This window comes from Peromyscus californicus, unplaced genomic scaffold (genome assembly GCF_007827085.1).
Source record: "Peromyscus californicus insignis strain IS unplaced genomic scaffold, ASM782708v3 Scaffold_20__1_contigs__length_68692818, whole genome shotgun sequence".
Taxonomy (NCBI): domain Eukaryota; kingdom Metazoa; phylum Chordata; class Mammalia; order Rodentia; family Cricetidae; genus Peromyscus; species Peromyscus californicus.
The window spans coordinates 58,164,761-58,188,098 of NW_026294503.1; the positions used below are offsets into that span (position 1 = coordinate 58,164,761).

Below are 23,338 nucleotides of genomic sequence, written 5' to 3' on the forward strand. Positions count from 1 at the left end.
GAGTGCTCAGCGTGTTGTACGCTGATAGAGAAGTCGGCAGAGATTGGAGGAGTTCACGGTGGATTGAATAATTGCAGTTTTGGACTTCTTCCAGCAATTCATAGCACCCTGTGGGTAAGGGTAGACAGGGTAAACCACACTGTTTAATTCCCGAGTTGTAACCCTCGCTGGCTGACCAAGTAAAAGTATTCTGCATGGTACCCAGTGGTCAGAAATGCCCACTGGCTTAGTGAAGGTGATTTTGGTTTAAAAAATAAAAAAGAGTCACAAACTCTTAACCTTTAATTATATGATCAGGTTCTTGAGCTACTAGATGTTGCACAGTTCATAATTAAAGAAGCAAGTGATAATAAATTTATACCTGTAACTGAGCTTTAGGCATTGATCATTATGCTTTCAAAGGATGGAGGGAAAAAAACATCACCCTCATGTTAAACATTTTAAGCAGGAAATAGCTAATACATGTCATAATTTAGAATTTTCAAACATAGGATAGTGCTCCTAAATACTTCAGGGCTTAGTTTTACCGGTCATGTAGAGTGTTGGATGAATGTGTGCCTGGAACTATAGTGGTTCTTTGAATCCCTCCAGACTTACTATACTTACAATAGACGCATAGTCTCTGGAGACTGCTGGTCCTCACTTCTATCCGCCTCTCTGTGCATTGATTCTGGCAAGGTAGCTTATCGAGTGTAGGTGCTTAGAAGCCTGACTTTGGGAGTTTGGTCCCCAGAACCCATGTGAAGATGGGAATAGAGACCTGACTTCACAGAGTTGTCCTCTGATGCCAACAGGGGCATTCACTCCTTCCCAGTAGACAGACAAGAATAATCATGATGGTGTGGTAATGCTGACTATGGCGACGACAATAATAACAATATAATGTGGGTTTTGTTGGTGTTAATTTTTTAAAGACAACCATGTTTTCTTTCCCTTTGGGAGGCCTTGTCTGATGCAGATTTCTGTCTAGAATTTTTCTTTTTGGCTTCTCACATAAAAATAACCCTTTCTGACTAAAATACTTACTTGTGCTTGACCAATGTAAGTGGTTCTTCTATCAGTGAACCTATTTTGTAATGCAGTTATGCATATGTTTAAATGTGTATGTGTATGTTTATATGTGAGTATACACATATGTATGTGTTCAGGTTCCCCAGGAAGCCAGAGGTATCAGAGTCCCTTGGAACTAGAGTTATAGTTGTGAGCTGCCTGATAGGGGTGTTGGGAATTGAACTCTGGTCATCTGAACCACCAGCCATTTTTTTTTCCAGCTAAACATTCATGTTTTGTTCACACACACACACACACACACACACACACACACACACACACACACACACACACACCCCTCCAATTGCAGCCCCAATAAGTTTGCTAAGACATGGGAGCGCACTATCAGAAAGGTCGATCAGCGCATTTCTTCAGTAGCAGTACAGGCACAGGTACAGGCACAGGTACAGGCACAGGTACAGGCACAGGTACGGAGCTTCTGTTGCCAAGTTTGCCAAGAATGAAGAATCTGCGGGGACACAGCTGAGCTTTGGGCATCAGTACTGGCTGGACTCACTGGAGATGACTCGCTGTTGGCTGATTCCAGAGCTGTCTTGTCACAGCTGCACAGTGCACAGAAGCAGAAGCTAGAACAACCCTTTAAACTATTGCTTCGTCTTGGTAATGTGTAGTCCTTGTGAGTTTTTACATATGCCATCCTGAATGGTACTGTTTCCACACTGGTTTTGGTTTTGGTTTTTACAAAAAGATGTATTAGCCACCTTTAAACTTATCTTCTTACAACATTTCTCTTTGTGTCCGTTGTTAATGGTGCAAACTCCAAATGGACAATGTGTTGCTCAGGCCTTGTTCCTAACTATAATGCAGACACACAGCCAGTGGGCGTTAAGGATGCCTAACAGAATCTGGTTTCACCACTGGAGTTGGTACCTCTGAAAACGTATAAATACTCCTTTTTAAAATAATAGGCTAGTTTACCAGTTAACTTACAGATGATTGGTGTTTGTTCAAGAAATAAGTCCTGGCTATAAATAATAATTTCTGGACTTTTATTTATATCACAGTATGAATACTCTGAACTCAAATGGTGGAACCACATTATTTTTAAGTTGGTATTTTATTATCATGTGATCCTGGAAATATACTTGGACATGAGAGTAGCTTAATGCATTTTTCCAGAGCCTGTTTATATGAAAAAGCTCTCTGTCTGTTCTATCTACATGAGCATATGGCAATCCAGTGAGAGGAAGGTTAAAGAGGAAACGACTGTCTGGCGTTCCTTTTGGCTCACATGATAAGGTGACCTTTGACCCTTATTTTATTTGAACCAATCAAATATTCAATGACACTAGTCCAAACAAAAGCTTTTATTTCTGATTTTCCCTGTTTTTCTTATTCCAAATTTATTCGTTGTTCTAGTTCTGGTGATTTTGCTAAAAAAAAAAAAAAAAAAAAAAAGCAGTGTTTACACCAGTAGCTCAACTTTGGGGGAAAAAAAACAAACCCTGTTTAAATAGAATATACTCCATAGTGAAAATAATGTGTGGCAATATTCAGGCTTCTTGTAGAATTTAAATTTAATTATCATCTACCTTCAATTTATTATAAGCAGAAATAGTGAATTATATTCAGCAATTCTTACACAAAAATAGGCATAACTATACATACGTTTTCTTTTCCTAGATTCTACCTAAGATTATTGGCTGTAGATAATGTGTCTTCACGGGGCTTTTTAGGCCAGTGACATAGCTCTGCAGGGAAAAGCACTAGCCGCCCAAGCCTGACACCAGAATTAAGTCCTCAAACCCCATATAAAAGCCATGCCTGGTGGTGCGTATCTGTAATTCCAGCACTTGTGCAGTGAGATGGAAGATAGATAGCAACAGGAGAATTTGCTCGTCCTAAGTCTCCATCACTGCGTCCAGTTTTATACTGGGCTCATTGTAAGTCTCCATCACTGCGTCCAGTTTTATACTGGGCTCATTGTAAGTCTCCATCACTGCGTCCAGTTTTATACTGGGGTAGGGCTCAAACCTGGGCATTGTGGATGTAGACATTCTATCAACCAAGCCGCATCCCCAGCCCTGGAAGTAATTTGTTTGGTTTTTGTTTTGCTTTTTAATGTGAACTTTGCCTATACTGTGCATCTCAACCCATTTTGATTCTAGTCTGTCCATAGTGTCACTTGCACACTTGAGAAGATTATGAGTCAGTACTCCTTAAACATTGTGCTGTTTGGTTTTCCATACTGTCTGTAATGGTTAACAGCGTCTCTGTGCTTTTTGTGATCCCTGCCTTGCTTCCTGCCTTCTACCTATATAACATTCCATATACTTGGTGACATCTCTAGATGACTTCCAATACATAATTCAATGTCAAATACTGTGTAAATGTCAATGTGACATTTACTTGGTGACATCTCTAGATGACTTCCAATACATAATTCAATGTCAAATACTGTGTAAGGAGTAACAAAGAAGAGTATGCATATGAGTCCATAGCTGTGGATGTAGACCCTTCATTAGTTCATTTAGTTTTAATGCATGTCTCAGTACATTGCATATCGCAGTGCACTTCATTCCTGAACACATGAATATACATGTCATGATGTAGACTTTAATATTTGTGGCTGTCTTATTTATATAAAATATAAAAACACAGATAAACCTTTATCTTCTCAGAACTGTTATTTAGTTTTTAGTATTTGTTTACACTGTGGTGCTAGAGATGGAAGCCAGGGCTTTGCACATACTAAGCCACCACCAGCTACATACCGGCCCTTCCTTACAGCTTTGATTTTTGTATGTGTTGTGTGTGTATGTTTCTAGTATATAGACATAAATAGTAGGCTATGTGCTAGAATTTATGATTATAATAATTTCTTCTGCATATTGAATGCTAGTAGTTGAGATCTATGTGTTCAGAATATGTTTCTTAGCAACCTCTATGTACTGGGGGGTTTTATGTGTCAACTTGACACAAGCTAGAGTCATCAGAGGACGGAGCCTCGGTTGAGGAAATGCCTCCATGAGATCCAGCTGTAAGGCATTTTCTCAATTACTGATCAGTGGGGGAGGGCCCAGCCCATGGGGGATGGTGCCATCCCTGGGCTGCCGGTCCTGGGTTCTATAAGGAAGCAGGCTGAGCAAGCCAGGGGAAACAAGCCAGTAAGTAAGCAGCACCCTTCCATGGCCTCTGTTTGAGCTCCTGTCCTGACTTCCTTCAGTAATGAACAGCAATGTGGAAGTTTAAGCTGAATAAACCCTTTCCTCCTCAACTTGCTTTTTGGTCATGGTATTTTGTTGCCGCCATAGAAACCCTAACTAAGACACTACATCTTTTTCTATTAGTACAGTGTTAGGAGCAGCAAAGGCCTTTCGCTTTTCTGTAGACCCAGATTAGATGTTTATTCTTGTCTGCACTGTTTAACATCTGTGTGCTGTCACTTTTTACCAATCTTATCAACACGGTAGATCTTGTGAATGTCCGTGCCCCAGTTGGAGTTCCTTTCTTAACATACTTTTTTATGTTTTCTTTCTTTTAATCAATTTGGTTATTTATTTTGGTTTTTCAAGACAGGGTTTCTCTGTTTCACTCCTTTAAAAGTGATGGGCTTTTGTATTTCCAGCTTGAGTGTTACGCCGGGTCAGCACTCATCGTCTGGACTTGGTGTGCGCTCTTCTGTCCTCTGGAGTCGCAGCAGGACTGGAGGTGTTCACACGTGTACTGGGCGATGTCGTAGGCACTAGTATTGGAAATGTGGCAAATGTTAGTTTTACCAATATAAATGTACAGCTATATTATATGGCCTCTGTATGGTACTGAACAGCATGGTTTTATAATTACTGCCACCCCTGATACACTAGTGGTTCTTGTGTTTACCCATTTATTTCCTGACTTCAACAGTCAACATACTTCGGTTGTGAGTTTCTTTGATTTTTGGAGGGCATTTGATTGACAGTCTCCTTGTAGACAAACTCTTTAGCATTAGAGCTGTTGTTTTTTTTCTTCCATTACCTTCTTTATTGTTTCTTCCATGGCTAATATTGATGAGTTTAAATGCCCATACTTTCCCTTTTGGCCTTTATGTGTTCTTTTAAAGCATGCTTTTGCTATTCGTTTAACATTTATTAACTTCTGTTTTATGGGAGTTGAAAGAATTTTCTTCATTCTTGCTAATGATTATGGTATCTATTCTCTCATTGATCCAGATCCAGGCTCACCGTCAGCTTCTGGCTATGTGTGTCTGTGTCAAATGACATAGTACTAACTACCCCTTGAAATAAACGTGTACTCTTCACTTTACCACATCTCTACTGCTTCCAGATGTTCTGGTTTGTTTCGGAGACGTGGTCTCACAGTGTAATCTTAAAGACAGGTTTCTAGGCTTGCTCTAGGAGATTTTGTACCTTAGGTTATTGAGGTGAAAGGCTCATCCTAATGCTAGACTGCAGGAAAGGAGAAATGGGTCCAGCAGTAGCACTCATCATCTCCCTCTGCTTCTGAGAATCCAGTGTGACTAGCAGCCTCAAATACAAAACAAAACATCGCCTCGCCTTACTTCATGCTCATCACTGTTTCTGATACAGATTACATGCTTTTTATGGAAGTCACTGTTATGAAAGAATGCTCTATATTGTCTCATTTTGAAAGACCCCCGTCTGGAGTCTTCCCTCTGGAGAGACCCTCGCCCAGAGATCACACCGAGACCACAAGTCAGATGCAAACAGCAAGAGGCTTTATTCAGGAACACGGGTACCCGGGGCGATACAGTCCCTCCAGAGGCTGAAGAGACTGGCGTGCCAACGGGCTGGAGTGGAGGGTTTTTATAGGGTTGGGCAGCGGAAGGGCGGGTACAGAAGCAGGAAGCATAGTTTACAGGGTTCTGATTGGACGATTCGTATGAGGCCAGGTTCAAACTCAGGACAGCTCGTGGTTTTTTCCCAGAGCTCGACACGCCTGCTGACTTGGCTCTCATCCAGGGTACAAGTTGTTTTTCTGACCTCTAGTTACTTTTCAGGCCTTGCTCAAAAATGGCGTTAGGCTAAGCAAGTATGCTGGGGCCCTTCATTCCCCCATTTTCTTATCTCAGGGAATGGAATCCTCCATTCATGGGGAAGAATAGGGATGTGACTCTATTTCCACCTGGTTGAGTCGTTGGTATTGTTGGGTCAACACCAAGGTCTGAACAGTAGAAACGCGTTCCCTGATAAATTGGACAAGTCTGTTTAGGATACAGGGCCCGAGCGTCAGAAGGAGCAGTAAAATCAGAAGGGGTCCCATAAGGGTGGAGATGAGGGTGGTGAGCCAGGGGGACCTTCTGAACCATCCTTCAAACCATCCCTGCTGTTCTTCAAAGAGTTTTTGTCTTTGTTCTAATCTTTTTCTTAATCTAGCCATGCTATCTCTCACCACCCCAGTATGATCCGCATAGAAGCAACATTCTTCTTTAAGGGCGGCACATAACCCCCCCTCCTGCAGGAAGAGGAGGTCTAATCCCCTCCGATTCTGCAGAACTACTTCAGACAGGGAGGTGAGTGACTTTTCCAAGGCACTCACGGATTCCTCCAGTGCCTGGATATCGGTATGCATGGCAACCTGGAGTTGTCTGAACTGGTTGGTTTCCATGAGGGCAGTGGTACCTGTGCCTATTCCGGCGGCGACTCCTCCCATAGTTAATCCACCTAATATCAGGGCCAGGGTTAGCGAGACTGGCTCTCTTTTTATACGGGGGACCCCTGCTTCATATCGGGCATAGATATCTTCAGGTGCATGGTAGACTATCTTGGGGTACAGTTCTATGAGCACACAATAATCGGCCGTGTTGGCTAGTATTGAGGAGGAGAGGCATGGTGTAAGTCCAGTGCTACAGGCCCAATAAGTTCCATTGGGAGCCACGAGATAGTGGGGTCCTGGAACAAGTGCCTGGGTGCGATTACACAGGTGTTGGTGGGTGTAGCGTACTATCCCCAGACATAGTCCTTGTCCTGACACCTCGGAGATTGTGAGCTTATGCTGAGGTGTCGAGGCACATCCTGACGGGGGTGAAGAAGAATTGGTGAAGCTTCCGACTACGGCCACCCCCTCATAATAGGGAGGTGTGGAGACTAGGCATAACCAGCATTCCTGAGTCTGATTTGGGTTGGTAACATTGAGGGCTGAGTAAGCGCCCTCTATAAGATTCAATAGCCGGTCTCCCGTACCGGGCCTGGGTGGCTGGAGGGTGACTGGGGTTATAGTGGCATTCGGAGCCGTGCTTGGGCGAATGGCCGAACTGGGTCGGGGGGTAGCCCTCGGGGGTGCCGGAGCGGGTAAAGAGGGGCGCTTTTGGTCAGAGAGAACCTGGTTGGGACCTATAGAGGCGGAGGGCTCCGTGATTTTAAGCCTAATCGTAAACACGACTCCCTGGTCCCATCCCGTCATGTAAAGTCTAAGTCCCCATGTTCTACCTTTAATCCAGTCTTGTGTTATCTCCCTTCCCTTTTGAGTAAAAGATATATTCAGGGGGTTGCAGGTGAAATTTACACAGGGCCCCCCCCTTCCCAGTAAGTGTTATCTCTTCCTAACGTGACAGTTCCCCAACAATGTCCTTGAGTAAGAGGACGCCATGAGTGGCTTTCTCTTTGGGTAGCCCTTTTTACCCTAATGAGGTCCCAAGTGGATGAAGGCTCCCAATAGGTATTACCAGTTGTTTCACATCCCCATGCTTTACAGAAGTAACTTTCATAACCCCCACATTGTCTAATCATCTTTCTGTCCCTACCATCCCGAGGGCAGACGTAAAAGGATAGTTGTGACAGGGCTGCTCTGGTTTCAGGGTGACCACATCCATATCTCCCGTCACTACATTTGCAAGTTCCCTTACCATCCTGACAGACGTCTGGTGCTCTGGGGTTCATGGGGTCAGTGGTAGGGATGTCCCAGTCCCCTGACCCTGCTACTAGTTGTCAGAGATCTGGATGCAAGTTGGGCCACCATGTGAAGGGGGTGTGAAGGGCGGTCGTTTGCCAGACCGTCTCCCCAGTTTGTGAGATAACCTGCCAAGTGAGCCTCTTAACTAGGTGCGGGCTCTCTGCCGCCCTAGTCCCCTGGGGGTAGGCAGAGATTAAGAGGAGGGGGAGGAAGAGGAGCCGCGGGCCAACCTTATTTTTAGGGGCTTTCGTGTGCGGCGCACTGTCCATGTTGACTTTCTGGATCCTGCTGGGTCGGGTTCCCTGGCAGCCTTCACATGCGAGGCGTGGATCCATGCAGCAATCCCGTCAACCTTGAGTGCAGTGGGGGTGGTCAGCAAGACAGTGTAGGGCCCCTTCCACCGTGGTTCCAGATTCTTGGTCTGGTGTCGTCGGACCCAAACGGAGTCCCCGATCTGGAAGGGGTGGGGCACCACCGGCTTGTCTAGCTGCTCCTGGTAGGCCTTGGCCAGGGGCTTCCAGATCTCCCTCTGCACCAGTTGGAGGGCTTGAAGATGTGCCTCTAAAGTAGGGGTGGTAGCAAAGGAGGAAATATCAGGATGGAGAAAGTCTACAACAGGAGGTGGGGCCCCATACATGATCTCAAAAGGGGTTAGGCCGTGTGGGCCAGGAGTATTTCGGGCTCGGTAGAGAGCCAAGGGAAGTAGGAGCACCCAATCTCTAGTGCCAGTTGCAAGCGTTAATTTGGTTAAAGTCTCCTTGATTGTTCTATTAGCTCGTTCTACCTGTCCTGAGCTCTGGGGGCGGTATGCACAATGGAGTTTCCAATCAACCCCCAATAGTTTGGCCACCTTCTGACTTACCTGAGAGACGAAGGCAGGCCCGTTATCCGACCCCAATATTTGAGGCATCCCATACCTGGGGAAGATTTCTTCCAACAGTTTCTTTGTTGCCACGTTAGCCGTCTCATTCTTGGTTGGAAATGCCTCGATCCATCCGGAAAAAGTGTCCACGAAGACCAGGAGGTACCGGTACCCGTAGAGTCCGGGTTTTACTTCTGTAAAGTCTATTTCCCAATGAACACCAGGACGATGGCCTCTTTGGCGGGCCCCCTTGTTTAGATGAACCTTTCCTGCGTTGACTTGAGCACAGGCTGGGCAGGTAGAAGTTACCTGCTGAAGTACCTGATCCTGGTTCAGCAGCACTGCCCAGGTGTTTTCTCTGTCCAATAGGGTCTTCATCTTGTTTTTGCTCAAATGGGTCAATGCATGGAGGAATCTCAGCATGTATCGGGTATGGGAGGTTGGCATGACCATCCGGTCCCCTAGTATATATGCTTGTCTTCCTTGTTCCCAGTCCGCCCCCATTTTCTTTGCTAGCTCATGGTCTTCTGGGCTATAGGGCACGGGGTCTCTCTCAGGCTGTGGTTCTTGTATGGCCATCAACTGGCTGCTCCCTGCTGGCTGGGAAGCCACTGTTCGGGCAGTCAGATCCACCAGCTGATTCCCTCTGGCTACCGCAGAGTCATCCTTTTGATGCCCTGGGCAGTGGACAATACTGAGTTGGAGCGGGAGGAACAGGGCCTTTAGGAGGTCTAGGATCTCTTTTTTGTTTTTGATTTCCTTACCCGCGGACGTCAGCAGGCCTCTCCGTCTGTAGATTTCCCCGTGGACATGCGCAGTGGTGAAGGCATATCTGCTGTCAGTATAAACTGTGAGCTTCTTACCTTCTGCCATCCGGAGAGCTTGGGTGAGCGCAATCAGTTCTGCGCGCTGGGCCGATGTCCCGGGCGGGAGTGACGATGCCCATACCACTTCCGATTCGGTGGTTATAGCTGCCCCGGCTCTGCGTTTCCCCTCCTCCAGGAAACTGCTCCCATCTGTGTACCAGACAGCATCTGGATTCTTAAGCGGCTGATCTGTCAGATCAGGGCGGGTGCCATGTGCTTCGGCTAGAATCTGGAGGCAGTCATGCTCCTCGGAGGGGCTAGGCAGTGGCAGCAAGGTAGCAGGGTTAAGGGAAACTGTCGGCCCAAAATTTACCCAGTCTGAGTCCAGTAGTAAGGCCTGATAATAAGTCATTCTGGCGTTAGAAAGCCATCTGTCCGGTGGTTGTCGGACCAAGGCCTCCACTGCATGGGAGGCCAGCACAGTCAACGGCTGTCCCAGAGTCAGCTTCCCGGCATCCTTGAGTAATACGGCAATGGCTGCCACCATGCGGAGGCATGATGGCCATCCTGTAGCCACCGGGTCCAATTTCTTGGACAAGTACGCTACAGGTCTCCTCCAAGGTTCCAGTCTTTGCACCAGTACCCCTTTGGCAAAACCTGAGTTCTCATCCACAAACAGCTCAAAGGGCTTGGTTAGATCTGGCAGACCCAGAGCCGGGGCCTCGAGTAAGGCCTTCTTGATCTGTTGGAACGCTTTCTGATGCTTCTCTTCCCATTGGAACATGGCCCCTGGTTTAGTGAGGGGGTACAATGGGGCTGCCAGTTCGGCAAAGCCAGGAATCCAAAGGCGGCAGTACCCAGCCGTACCCAGGAGCTCTCGAACTTGGCGGGGGTTCCGAGGAGGAGGGATGGAGATTATCGTCTCCTTCCTCGCTCTTGTTAGCCATCTTTGCCCCCCGCTCTGGGTGTAGCCCAGGTAGGTAACCTTGTCTCGGCATACTTGAGCCTTTCTGGCTGAGGCTCTATAGCCCTTTTGTCCAAGTCTGGCCAATAAGGCTCGAGTGCCCTCCAGGCACTCGGTTCGACTCCTGGCCGCCAGGAGTAGATCATCCACGTACTGGAGCAGAGTCAGGGTTGGGTGTTCGACCCGGAATCCGGCCAGATCTGCATGTAGGGCCTCATCAAAGAGGGTTGGGCTATTTTTGAAGCCCTGAGGGAGCCGGGTCCAGGTTAACTGTCCCGAAAGCCCTTTTTCTGGGTCCCTCCATTCAAAAGCGAATAGCATTTGACTTTGAGGGTGCAGTCTCAAACAAAAGAAGGCATCCTTCAGGTCTAGCACAGTGTACCAGACGTGGGTCGGTGGGAGGGTGCTCAGAAGGTTATAGGGGTTGGGCACCGTGGGGTGTATGTCCTCCACCCGCTTATTGACCTCTCTCAAGTCCTGGACCGGCCTGTAGTCCCCTGTCCCCGGTTTCTTAACAGGCAAGAGAGGGGTGTTCCAAGGGGACTGGCAGGGCTTTAGCACCCCTTGGTCTAGGAGCCTTCGAATATGGGGCTTGATCCCCTCATGAGCTTCCCGTGACATTGGGTATTGTCTAATTGAAACGGGAGTCGCGGAGGCCTTTAGTGAGATCACCAGCGGTGGCTGATCGTGTGCCAGCCCCAAGCCTCCAGTCTCTGCCCAGGCCTGAGGAAACTCTCTCAGCCAGTTCTGTAGTTCCTCAGGTGATTTCTCCGGGGGTTCTGGTTCAAACAAGCGGTATTCTTCTTCTAAACTGAGGGCAAGGATTTGTAGAGGGTCTCCTTTAGGACCCGTGACCCTCGGTCCCTTCTCATCAAAATAGATTTGTGCCTTCAATTTGGTCAATAGGTCCCGTCCTAACAGCGGATGGGGGCATTCAGGTATGTGCAGAAAGGAGTGAGTTACTTGCCCTGATGCCAGTTGGACTTTTCTCTCGGCAGTCCAATAATACCTCTTGTTTCCAGTTGCCCCCTGCACCAGTGCAGAATGCCAGCTAAGAGGCACTCCGGCATGGGTTAGGACTGAATGTTCGGCACCAGTATCAACCAGGAAGGTCACGGGCTGCCCCCTGATCTTGAGGGTTATCCTAGGCTCAGGGGGGGGCTCCTGGCCTCGACTCCCCTAGTCTTCCAGACTAAGGAGGTCTACAGTCTTGGGCTTGGGCCGGCGGGGTCCTTGTGGCTTCTTGGGGCACTCTCGGGCCCAGTGTCCCTTCTCCTTGCAGTAAGCACATTGGTCTTTATCAAGGGGTGGCCTCCTTCGCTCTCCCGACCTATCTCCCTCTCTCCGCTGTCCCTGAGACACAACGGCGGCCAAAACCTTTTTCATCTCCCTATGCTGTTTCTTGTCCCTTTCCTCTTGTTTCTGCCATCTCCTTTCCTCACGCTCCTCAGGAGTTTCTCTCTTATTGAACACTTTCTCTGCTTCCTTCAATAAGTCTGGCAAACCTAGCGCCTGTAAACCTTCCAGCCGCTGCAATTTGGTTCTGATATCTGAGCTAGACTGATAGATAAATGATAGGATGACACCTGGTGCTTGCCCTGGGTCTTCTGGATCATACGGAGTGTACATCCTATAAGCCTCCTTCAGCCTCTCTAAAAATGCAGCGGGTGTTTCTTCCTTTCCCTGTATCACATTCCTTACCTGAGCCAAATTGGTAGGCCTTCTGGCGGCCGCTCGGAGACCCGCTAAGAGCAACTGGCGATAGAGACGTAGATGCTCCCTACCTTCAGGTGTATTGAAGTCCCAGTCTGGGCGGGTCAAGGGAAAAACTGCATCGATGATATTTGGGAGTTGGGTTGGCCTCCCATCATCGCCCAGAACCTGCTTCCGGGCCTCCAGGAAAACTCTCTGCTTCTCCTCTACTGTTAAGAGGGTCTGCAGGAGCTGCTGACAGTCGTCCCAAGTCGGCCTGTGAGTCACTAGGATGGACTCAATTAGGCCGGTTAAGGCCAGGATCCCTGGAGAAAGGGGGATTATGTTGTTTCCAATTATAGAGGTCTGAGGCTGAAAAGGGCCAGTACTGCAACTGGCGATTCGGCCCCTCTCTGAGCGGGAAGGCCCTGGACTCAATAGGGGGGCCATCCCGGCGGCCGCGGAGGCGGCCGGCAATGGGGGACGGGGCTGCATCCTCTTCTTCAGCCCCGTGGGTCCTGCGAGTCGAGGTGACTTCCGGATCTGCCACGGGCACGGCCGGGGACGCCGCCACCGGGGCGGCAGCCGGGGCCGCTTCGGCCGGCTCTCCAGGTGGTCCGGCTCGATATGGTGGTGGGTCCTCCGTCAGGAGATCTATAAGGGGAGTATGGGGGTCTGGGGGGAGGACTGGAGGCTTAGGAGTCTCCTTGTGAGGGAGCACGGGGTAAAGGGAGGAGTCCGGGTTGGGGGGCGCAGAAGGCCCAGAGACTGGAGGGGGCTGCGGAAGGAAAGGCTTAACCCATGGAAATGGGTTCTCGACCAGTGATCTCCAGATGGCGATATATGGGACCTGGTCGGGATGCCCATAAGGGCTAGGGGCAAAAACCTTACCCTCCACCTGCGAAATAAGAGAGAGGTTAAAAGATCCCTCTCGCGGCCAGCCGACATTCATCATGACCCATTCGGCCTCGCAGAAGGTGATCCATTTCTTCTTCCTGACAATGACACCTTCATTGTTTCCTCGGGCCTTAACATCGGACCAGTGGTCCTTGGTTAGGCTCAATGGGGTGGCGACAGCCTGTCCCATGGTGGTCTCCAAATAAAGAAGGGTTAAACACACAACGAGAAACAAACAGACAAGACAGACCACAGAATTTTTCGCTGCGCGGCTCCGGCGTAAAACCGAAAGCAAAAACTCAGATGGGGACGCGGAGTGTTTGAATTCTCCGTCCCCTGCCAGTACCACGTATCCTTCTGATGCGTGGGTGGCCCCGAAAAACCGTGCCCCAGAGGGGACTTCCCGTGCCCCAGAGGGGACTTTCCGTGCCCCAGAGGGGACTTTCCGTGCCCCAGAGGGGACTTCCCGTGCCCCAGAGGGGACTTCAGATACCCGTGGAACGTCTTCCAGGGTTTCGGTGGGCGAAGTCCGAGCTCGTCAGCTCCTTCAGCCCCCACCGACTCAGACCTGACTTAGGACGTCCGACGAAAACGAAAGACAAGTAAACAGACTGAGACAATACAGACAGACAGTGGCCGGCCAGCTTACCTCCTGACAGTGGGTCGGTGGTCCCGAGGCGGGGGTCTCCGATCCCGGACGAGCCCCCAAATGAAAGACCCCCGTCTGGAGTCTTCCCTCTGGAGAGACCCTCGCCCAGAGATCACACCGAGACCACAAGTCAGATGCAAACAGCAAGAGGCTTTATTCAGGAACACGGGTACCCGGGGCGATACAGTCCCTCCAGAGGCTGAAGAGACTGGCGTGCCAACGGGCTGGAGTGGAGGGTTTTTATAGGGTTGGGCAGCGGAAGGGCGGGTACAGAAGCAGGAAGCATAGTTTACAGGGTTCTGATTGGACGATTCGTATGAGGCCAGGTTCAAACTCAGGACAGCTCGTGGTTTTTTCCCAGAGCTCGACACGCCTGCTGACTTGGCTCTCATCCAGGGTACAAGTTGTTTTTCTGACCTCTAGTTACTTTTCAGGCCTTGCTCAAAAATGGCGTTAGGCTAAGCAAGTATGCTGGGGCCCTTCAATTTAATCCTTGAAACTGTAGTCAGACTCTGAAATCAACATTTTAATTAATATATGTAATTTTTAAGTAGTTCTTTGCAGAAACTTTGGAAACAACCTTTCCCTTGCAGTTGCTCCTCTCCTTAGTATTTGGCATTGATTGATTGATTGATTGGCAAACCAGTATTGCTTGTATTGTTAACCAAACTCCATAGCTGTATCTGGGAGCTAGTGGAATTGAGTTGTTTAGGTCTTGTGATTTAGGGAACACTTCTCCCTCTGTTTTCTAGAAGTGGCTATGGAGATTGTAGCTAGAGTTTTCCTGCCTGACCCACAGTCAGGACAAATCTCTCTTACCCGCCAGTCCCAAGCCGCTCAAACCCGATCAAGTAAACACAGAGACTTATATTGGTTACAAACTGTATGGCCGTGGCAGGCTTCTTGTTAACTGTTCTTACAGCTTAAATTAATCCATTTCCATTAATCTATACCTTGCCACATGGCTCATGGCTTACCGGCATCTTTACATGCTGTTTCTCATCATGGCGGCTGGCAGTGTCTATCTGACTCAGCCTTCCACTTCCCAGCTCTATTCTCCTCCTTGTCCCGCCTATACTTCCTGCCTGGCCATGGACCAATCAGTGATTTATTTATTGACCAATCAGCAACACATTTGACATACAGACCATCCCACAGCAGGAGATTCTACTCCATCCCCCCAGTGTGAGGAGAATTTGCCAGGGGCACACCTGCATCTGTTACTGTCTGCTCTGAGTGTCAGATTACCCTGTCTATCCTTTTAAGATTATGTCTTTCATTGAAATGGTCCATTTTGTCTAATTAGTGGGACGAGAGTTTATACTATCCCTTTATTTTCTAGTGACTGTCCTTGAAATCAAGTCATTTTCTCTCCTTCCTGAAGATGGTTACTGTGATTATAGAGTTAGCGCTTGTATTGTCTTTCCAAAGAGCCAGCTTTGGGGGATGTGTAGTTCACTGTTAAAGCGCCTGCCTAGAGTGCTTGAGGCCCAGGTTCCATGCTCAGCACCACACACACAGGGCATGGTAATATATGCTTATAATCTCAGCACTCAGGAGGTGGAGGCAGGAGGATCGTTTCAAGGTCATTCTCAACTGCATAGCACTTTAGAGATTAGCCTGTGCTAACTGAGACACTGTGCTAACTGAGACACTGTTTCAATCCAAACCAACTTTTGCTTACACCAATTCTTTCCCGTTTGTTTTGCATGTGTGCATACATACATAAGGAAGCAAGAGCTTGGTGCTGGGTATCTTCTTCAATCACTCTCCACTTGATTTCTTTTTTTAAAAAATCTTTTAAAGAGTATTTTTATTGCTTTTATGTGCTCATGAGTGCAGGTACCTGCAAAGGCCAGAATCCCCTGGGGCTGGAGCTACAGGTGCTTGTGAACTGTGCCACTTGAGTGTTAAGAACTAAACTGGGGGGGCTGGAGAGATGGCTCAGAGGTTAAGAACACTGGCTGTTCTTCCAGAGGTCCTGAGTTCAATTCCCAGCACCCATATGGTGGCTCACAACCATCTGTAATGAGATCCGGCTCCCTCTTCTGGCCTGCAGGGATACATGCAAACAGAACACTGTATACATAATAAATACATAAATCTTTAAAAAAAAAAAAAAAAGACCTAAACTGGGTCCTCAGTGAGAGCAGCAAACACTCAGTCCCTGAACACCCGCCGGGGCCCCTTGCTTTCCCTGGAACTCACTAATCCAGCTCGACTGGCTGGTCTGCAGCCTCAGGGATCTTCCTGTCTCTGCCTCGCTGGTGCTGTGACAGTCTGAATTCAGATCTTCCTGCTTGTCTTAGGTAACAGGTCTTGCTCTCTGAGCCATCTCCCCTCCCCCTTACTTCCTGTTTCTCATTTTATTTTTCTGTGCTAGTTTTTTACTTTTTCTTATAGTTACTTCCAATTTCATTTCTTTTTCTAGTGTTATAAACTACTAATTTTGTCTTCCAATAGTTCATTTTTTCTCTAAATACAGCTTTTGTTGCCCTTTGCAAATTTTGACATTTTATTTTTATTTAATTCAGAATGTTTTAACATTTCCCTTGAGACTTTGACCCATGTATTATTTGCAACTATGTTACTGAGCTGGAGGTTTAAGTCATTGGTAGACAGAAGAAGTGTGAAACACAGGTAAGACCCTGGGCTCCAGCCTTAGTCAACTTACTATCTGACACAGTGCTGATACTTGTCTAAAAGTATGTTGTTAATCTCCACAAATACTCCGGGTTTTCACAACTGGCTTCTGCAGATTCCTAACTTAAGAAGCCAATGCTCAGAACTACTTTTCTGCCTTCCTTGCTCATCTAACTGTGCTGAATTTTCATTATCTTCGTTTACCTCCATTATGAGGATGTGACCTTCTTGAAGCAGGACAGAGTCTTTTAAGCAAGTGAGTTTGGTTAAAGGAAATGATATGAAATGATAGCCAGCAACAACAGAGGAAATGGTCCTGTAATAGTCCTGTTGGGTGATAAAGCAGCAGTTGTGCCCCTCCAATCTTCTGGACTTGGATGCATGTGCTAACCACACCTTTTCTCGCCTAATTTTGTGCCCCCCCCCCCCCCCCATGGAACAGGGGGTAGAAGTCATGTTCTTTAGAGGGGTTTCGTATCCCGGCAAGCTGCTGTCTGTGTGTGTTCCTTACTGCACTGCTGTCGACTGTGCCTGCTCACCAAGCACTCTACCAAGGCTGCGACCCGGCCAGCCCTGATGAGCAGTGTCAGATCGAACAAGTTTGCCAGTGAGTTTGCTTTGCCAAGGTATCCTTTATAGTCAACAGAGAACCTTTATGTTTGGTCGGAAAGCATGAGTAACCAGTATTTATCCCTAGAGGTTCTGTGTGAGAATTTGGTTGTCGACACTGGCCGTTCGTTACAGTAAAGGACTGTGGAGCAGCATTGGTCGGTGTTTGCATCCCACTGAGGTTTAGCTGCCTGTGCAGTCTGTGTGAGCCCCACCCGGACACTGACCTGAATCCTACTTTGATGAGGTCCAAGCACAACAGCAGCAGCAGCAGTCTTCCTGTGTGGCCTGCAGCCTCCAGACCTGCAGGTTATTGATGCTTCCATCTAGGGACTGTATGCAAACAAGCTCTCTACAGAGAGCTGCACCCTTCCTGCCGGGGTGGATTTACTGTGGGACAGATTTCGGAAATAGGTTCCTGACAGTTTCAAGTTGTGTTTAGAAAATGTCTTTAACTAAAACTATTTCCTATCTAATGTCCAACTAGGGCATTTTAAATAGGCTTTTTTTAAAAAATGCCTGCAAGTAGAGAATTATGTTACTTTCAATAGTTAATTCCTGTCCAAAAAAAGTACAGACATTTTTGTATTCCAGTGAATAATTCAAAAAGGACTCTTAATAAAAACATATACTAAGCAAAAATGCTTGTATCTTGTGACAGGTGGTCATGGTTCAGTGTTAGAATTTCAGGATGCTTTTCTCATACCTGTGTGGCACAGTTGTGTTCTGTAATAGAGGTCAAAGTAGGAAGCAGAGTGACATTAAAAACTGCATAGGTTAGTTCAGTGTAGCATTATCTTCATCTGTTGTTTTTTCATTTAAAGCCAGTAAAACATAGACCACCCACAAAGCAGTCTACTGAGGTTGTGGTTGGTGTTAGAGTGCTGTTGTGTAAGTTCTGTTTACCGGGATTTACCTCCACACAGCTCAAGCATGGTGACTGCTTTCCCACAGTACTGAGTTGGCTTGACTTGGGATCATGTGCTGTGAGATCAGTCGCAATGTGCCTGTTCCCTCAATACCACATGTAATGTGTGTGAGTAATAACACAGTTTCTCGTTGGTTTGTAAGACTAAAACCAGTTCCATTTCCAGGAAGCCTGGGGATAAACTGAATAAATGTTGAGTTGAACTTGGTGTTATAAACAAACTTTACCATATTAGAAAAGTATGTATGTGTTTTTATTTTATTGCTAACAAGGCTGCTATGAGTTTCGTTACTGTGTGTGTGTGTGTGTGTGTGTGTGTGTGTACATGGAGGTCAGAGGAGTTCATTCTCTTACCATGTGGGCTCAAACTCAGGTTCTCAGGCTTGGCAGCAAGTTCCTGTACAGATACAGATTTTATATATTCTATTTTGTGTCATTTGTAAAAGTTTTTTTCAATTTCCTTGGACCTGGTAAATCCTTTCCCTTCTTTCCCTTCCCCCCTTCATCTGCCTGTCTGGCAGCCTTCCCTTCCATCTCTCACCCTCCCTTTCTTTCTGCTGTTGCCTTGTTTGGTCCCACAGGTTTTGCTATGTGTCTCAGGCTGGCCTTGAATCTATGTAGCTCAGATTGGCCTGAAACTGATAGCATGGTCCTACTGCTTCAGTTTTTGTGAGCCACACTACCACATCTGCCTTTGTGAGTTAATTTCAATATCATGGTAATGAATTCAGTAAAATTTAGTAACCTAAATTCAATATGAATCCTTAGATGGCAGTTTTTAAGCAATCAAAACATATTGCAATGATTTCAAAACTGTAGTCCCCACAACTAGTAGTGCCCAGCTGGCACAGTGGTTCAATGGGTAGGGGTGCTGGCCTCATAGCCTGACGCCCTGATCCAGTTCTGTGAACCCATGTAAAGGTGGGAGAAGGAACCAACTCCACAAAGCTGTCCTCTGACCCACACTCTGTGTATACATATCCACTTAAAAACCCTGTGGTAAAGCCCATCTACATCTCAAATCTATGATTTCAGAATGAATAAAATCAGTTTTTGAAGAATGGTGGTATGTTATTGTACATTAGAAAAATGAAATTTAGCCAAGTGTTGGCAGCACACACCTTTAATCTCAGCACTCAGGAGGCAGAGGCAGGTAATCTCTGTGGTTCCGAGACCAGTCTGGTCTACAAATCGAGTTCCAGGACAGCTAGGGTGTTAAACAGAGAAGCCCTGTCTCAAAAAAAAAAAAAAAAAAAAACAAGGGGAAAACAGGAAAGAGGAGAAGAAAATAAGGCAGAGGCTTGTGGATCTCTCACGGCCAGCCTGGTCTACAGTGAGTTCCAGGGCTACACAGAGAAACTGTGTTGAAAAAACAAAACCAGGTCTTTTCAATCGGATCTTTTGTTTTATTTATTGATTGATTGATTGATTGATTGATTGGTTTTTTAAAACAGAGTTTCTCTGTGTTACCCTGGCTGTCCTGAAACTTACTCTGTAGACCAAGCAAGACTCAAACTGAGGAGAGATCTGCCTGCCTCCGCCTCCTGAGTGCTGGGATTCAAGGAGTGCACCACCGCCACCACCCAGCTAATCACATCGTTCATATAAATTTTACAAAGACTCAGCCATATTTTTCTTTAAGTACATGAACTATGGAGTACAAAAGGGAGTACAGAAATTTGAAAAATACATTTAGTATAGAAGAGATATACATTTATTAGAAAGTAAATATCTAATTGCCAGTGATAATTACGTATTTTGAAAAAAAAATATACTTTTAAAAATGTGCCACACATGTATATGTGCTTATATATACATGGATGTTTAGTGCATATATCTGTATATGCATAATCTATTTTGATCTTAACCCTGTTTTGGTGGCTTTGGTTAAATATTTATAACTGAAGTGTTTGCCCTTAGATAGATGCTCAGCATTCTTAGAGCTTTTTGTTTATAATCTGAAGTGTGGAAACTTTTTCTTTTTTTTTTTTTTTTTGAGACAGGGTCTCACTATGTAGCCCTGACTGACATGGAATTTGCTTTGTAGACCTGACTAGCCTTCAACTCAGATCTTTCTGCTTCTGCTGGGATTAAAGGTGTGGCCACCAGGTCTGTCTAGCCTTTTCCTTCTGAACAAATGTTTGTTTGCCTCACTTTTGTTCTTACCTCCTTTATCCTGTCCGTAGGCTGGCTGCCTTGCTCCAGGTGCCTGCCATGACTCTACTCTGGTGATGGGTGTCTCGGTGTGTCTGTTCTTACTCTGTTGTGAACAGACAGCCAAGACAGGTTCCAGTGGTCGCTGTGCTTGTGCTGTGGACGTTCAGCCATGTTGCTCTGTCTCCCTTGTAGAGTTCAGCATCATAGTTCTGCCAGCGTTTAATTGATTAATGAAATACTAACCAAAATGTATTTCACCATCCTAGGTTTACCGACAAGACTGTGAGACTTTCGGGATGGTGGTGAAAATGCTGATTGAAAAAGATCCTTCATTAGAAAAATCTATACAGTTTGCATTGAGGCAGAATTTACATGAAATAGGTGAGCGATGTGTTGAAGAACTCAAGCATTTCATTACCGAGTATGATAATTCTACTCAAGATTTTGGAGACCCTTTTTAGAAGAATTAGTGCCCAGGTCAAAAAAAATTTTTTAAAGCTTCTAGATTTTTTTCCCCTTGGATTGTTTAAATCCTTACTATTTTGTGATGAAGAGAAATACTTTATGATAGCTGACCACGTTTCTAGTGTCAAATAAACATCTACAATAGCTTTTAAAGTATCTTAATTCGAATGTTTTTCCTATGTGTAGAATCTTCTAATCCATCTTCATACACCTCTTCCCTCCCAAAAATAATGTTCAATTAATTTTTTAAAGTTCAAAAAAGCAGTTCTGGAGAGCAGCTCTCTGTACTTAACGCCTGTTCCCTAGTCTTCCACGGCGTGTTGGTCTCAGTAGTATAATTTGTAGTTAGAGATCATTCCAGGTTGCATCTTGTAGGCACTGTTAGCATTTTGAGTTGAGTTTAATTTGCTGCTTGCTTTTCTCAGCTTTGTAACTTTTGGTAATATCAAAATATATTGTCTTAACCAATTAAAACTTTGCTATCTTACGATATTTGCTTTGAGAATAATTCTTACTTAGTATAGGAAAGAAGCACTCAAACAATCTCTAAAGGACACGTCAAAACAGAACCTTATTCTCAAGTCATTGAACTTAGTGTGTCTCTATGAAGTGAGACTCCTGACTGCTCTCTGAACAATATAAGACTGATTAGAAGTGTAATCTGAGATGCAAGATGCATTTTAAGTTGAGATTTCTCAGAAACCCTTCTGGTGGCTATACTAAAAAATTAGACTATACAAGAACGTGCAGTTTTGTTTTAGGCACATTCTTTATCAAAGAAGGACCTGACAAGAAGCTCATGCTTGCGATTAAATGAGATTTCTCTGTGAATTTCCATGATCTCAGTTCTGTAGACTTAGAGAATCTCCCTCTTCACAAGTGTTATCATAGAAACGAGGTAGAAAACAGTGAGGCCAGCTCAGCTCCCCTTACCTTGTGAGTGAGCCAGTGAATAAGTGAAGAGACGATTAGGACATTCTACTCATTTCCTGCTCCCTTCCAACATAGCAGTGAGCCAAAATACATAATTTGTGACACTAAGTACCTTAAAAATCATGATTTTAATTACTGCCCAATTTCATTATCTACTACTTTTTTTTTTTTTTTAAGTCAAGGTTTTACATTATAGCCCTAGCTAACCTGAAGACCTCTTGTGTAGACCAGGCTGGCCTCGAAGTCACAGAGATCCTCCTGCCTCTCTCTCTGCCTCCTGCGTGCTACACATGTGCCACCATGCTCAGTATCTTTTTTTTCCTTTTCATTCATTTCTGTCCTTTTTCCTTTTTTATTTGAGACAGGGTCTCACTCTGTGTCCTAGGCTGGCTTCAGACTTTCCTGCCCTGGCCTTTAACTCTTGGTTTTCCTGCCTCGACTTTACTGAGTGCTAGGATTGCAGGTGTGAGCCACGTGCTTGCCATTACATTTAGTGGCCTCTATTGATACTATCTACAGAGATACCCCCAAAGTACATACAGATTATATTAAAAGTAGAAATAGCAGTATGAATAATTTTAATAAGCCCTACAATGGATGTGTGAAGATATGTATTATGCCATTTTGGAAATTAAAATCTAATTGAGGACATTTATTTTTTTTTACGTTTCCTAAGTGAGAACACTTGGAGCTATTTTTGGCATTGAGATTCTATACCTTTTGTAGACATTTTTCCTCAGTGCAAGTAGTGATTGAACTGCTGGTCACTTCAGAAAGACAGAAGATGCTGATGCCTTTTCCCTCCCACTAACTTTCAGCTCCATTAAATCAAGTTGTTAACAAGCATAACTATAAAATCTGAGGAGCTACCAAGGCAAATGAGTTGTTCATTTGGTAGAAATTCATCGAAAGAGAATCTTACTAATAGTACTATTTAAATGTCGGTCCAACCAGTAACCCCCTCCCTCAAATGGCATTCAGCATTTGACGCTGCTTGTAGCTCGCCGTCAGCACTGTTCTGTAGGCTTGTCAGTGTTAAATGTTTTGTTTATTTTTGTTTTTTAAAATGCCTTTGAAAGTCTAATTTTAAAGCAGATAAATTCATGTGTACTAGAATGTGTATTTTGTAAAATGGTTTTGATTAGATAGATATTTGTAAATTATCCATTGTTTTTGAGTATATGTAATTTGTGTGGTAACATTTTCATTGTCTTACCATAAAGCCTTGATGATCAACATGGGGGAAGCAGATACTGTAAAGTTTTTGTGAACTTTAAAAATGCAAAATAAAGCAACCGATGCTAAGTAGCTTGTCTTCTCTCATTCCCACCCTCCCACCCCACCCTCCACTCATATATGACTAAAGTGTAAACTTTCCTACTCTCTGCCTGCCTGATAACTCCTTACTATTCAGTTCACCTCTCAACAGTGGGCTAAGAGAGGAGAATTGAGACACTATTAACTTGACGGAGTTGGGATGTCACTGAGGCAGTCCTGATAGTGCCTGGCCCAGTAAAATACTCGGGAGTTATATAACTGTGAATCTGAGTTTCCATGAACTGCAAGATTGAAAGTCCTCCGTCTGAGCTGTTACTCTGCAGAGCAAGAACCTTGCTCTTTGTGTCACTCTGGTTCTGAGCACAGCTGGGAATGCTGGGAATGTTGTCAACTGAAAGGTGTCTTCACCTTTGAGTGAAGCGTGAGCCCCGGGTCTTGGAGAAATAGAATTTATTCAGACTGAGAAGTACCAGAAGTTGAGAAGGAGGGAATGCAAAGGGAAAGGGAGGATCGCCCTTGTGGCCAGTCAGTT

The 23,338-nt window shown here is 45.7% G+C and overlaps 1 protein-coding gene across 10 annotated transcripts in view; it reads left to right on the forward strand.

Moving 5' to 3' along the window:
• The window catches only part of Pphln1 (periphilin 1), a 109,659-nt gene extending 86,823 nt beyond the window's left edge, over nucleotides 1-22,836 (forward strand). For all 10 annotated transcript variants that reach the window (XM_052748725.1, XM_052748723.1, XM_052748718.1 and 7 more), the window contains one exon: nucleotides 20,397-22,836. In XM_052748725.1, coding sequence (XP_052604685.1) covers nucleotides 20,397-20,591 — 195 coding nt within the window. In that variant the 3' untranslated portion in view covers nucleotides 20,592-22,836. The remainder of the gene's footprint in view (nucleotides 1-20,396) is intronic.
• Nucleotides 22,837-23,338: the final 502 nt, after the last annotated feature.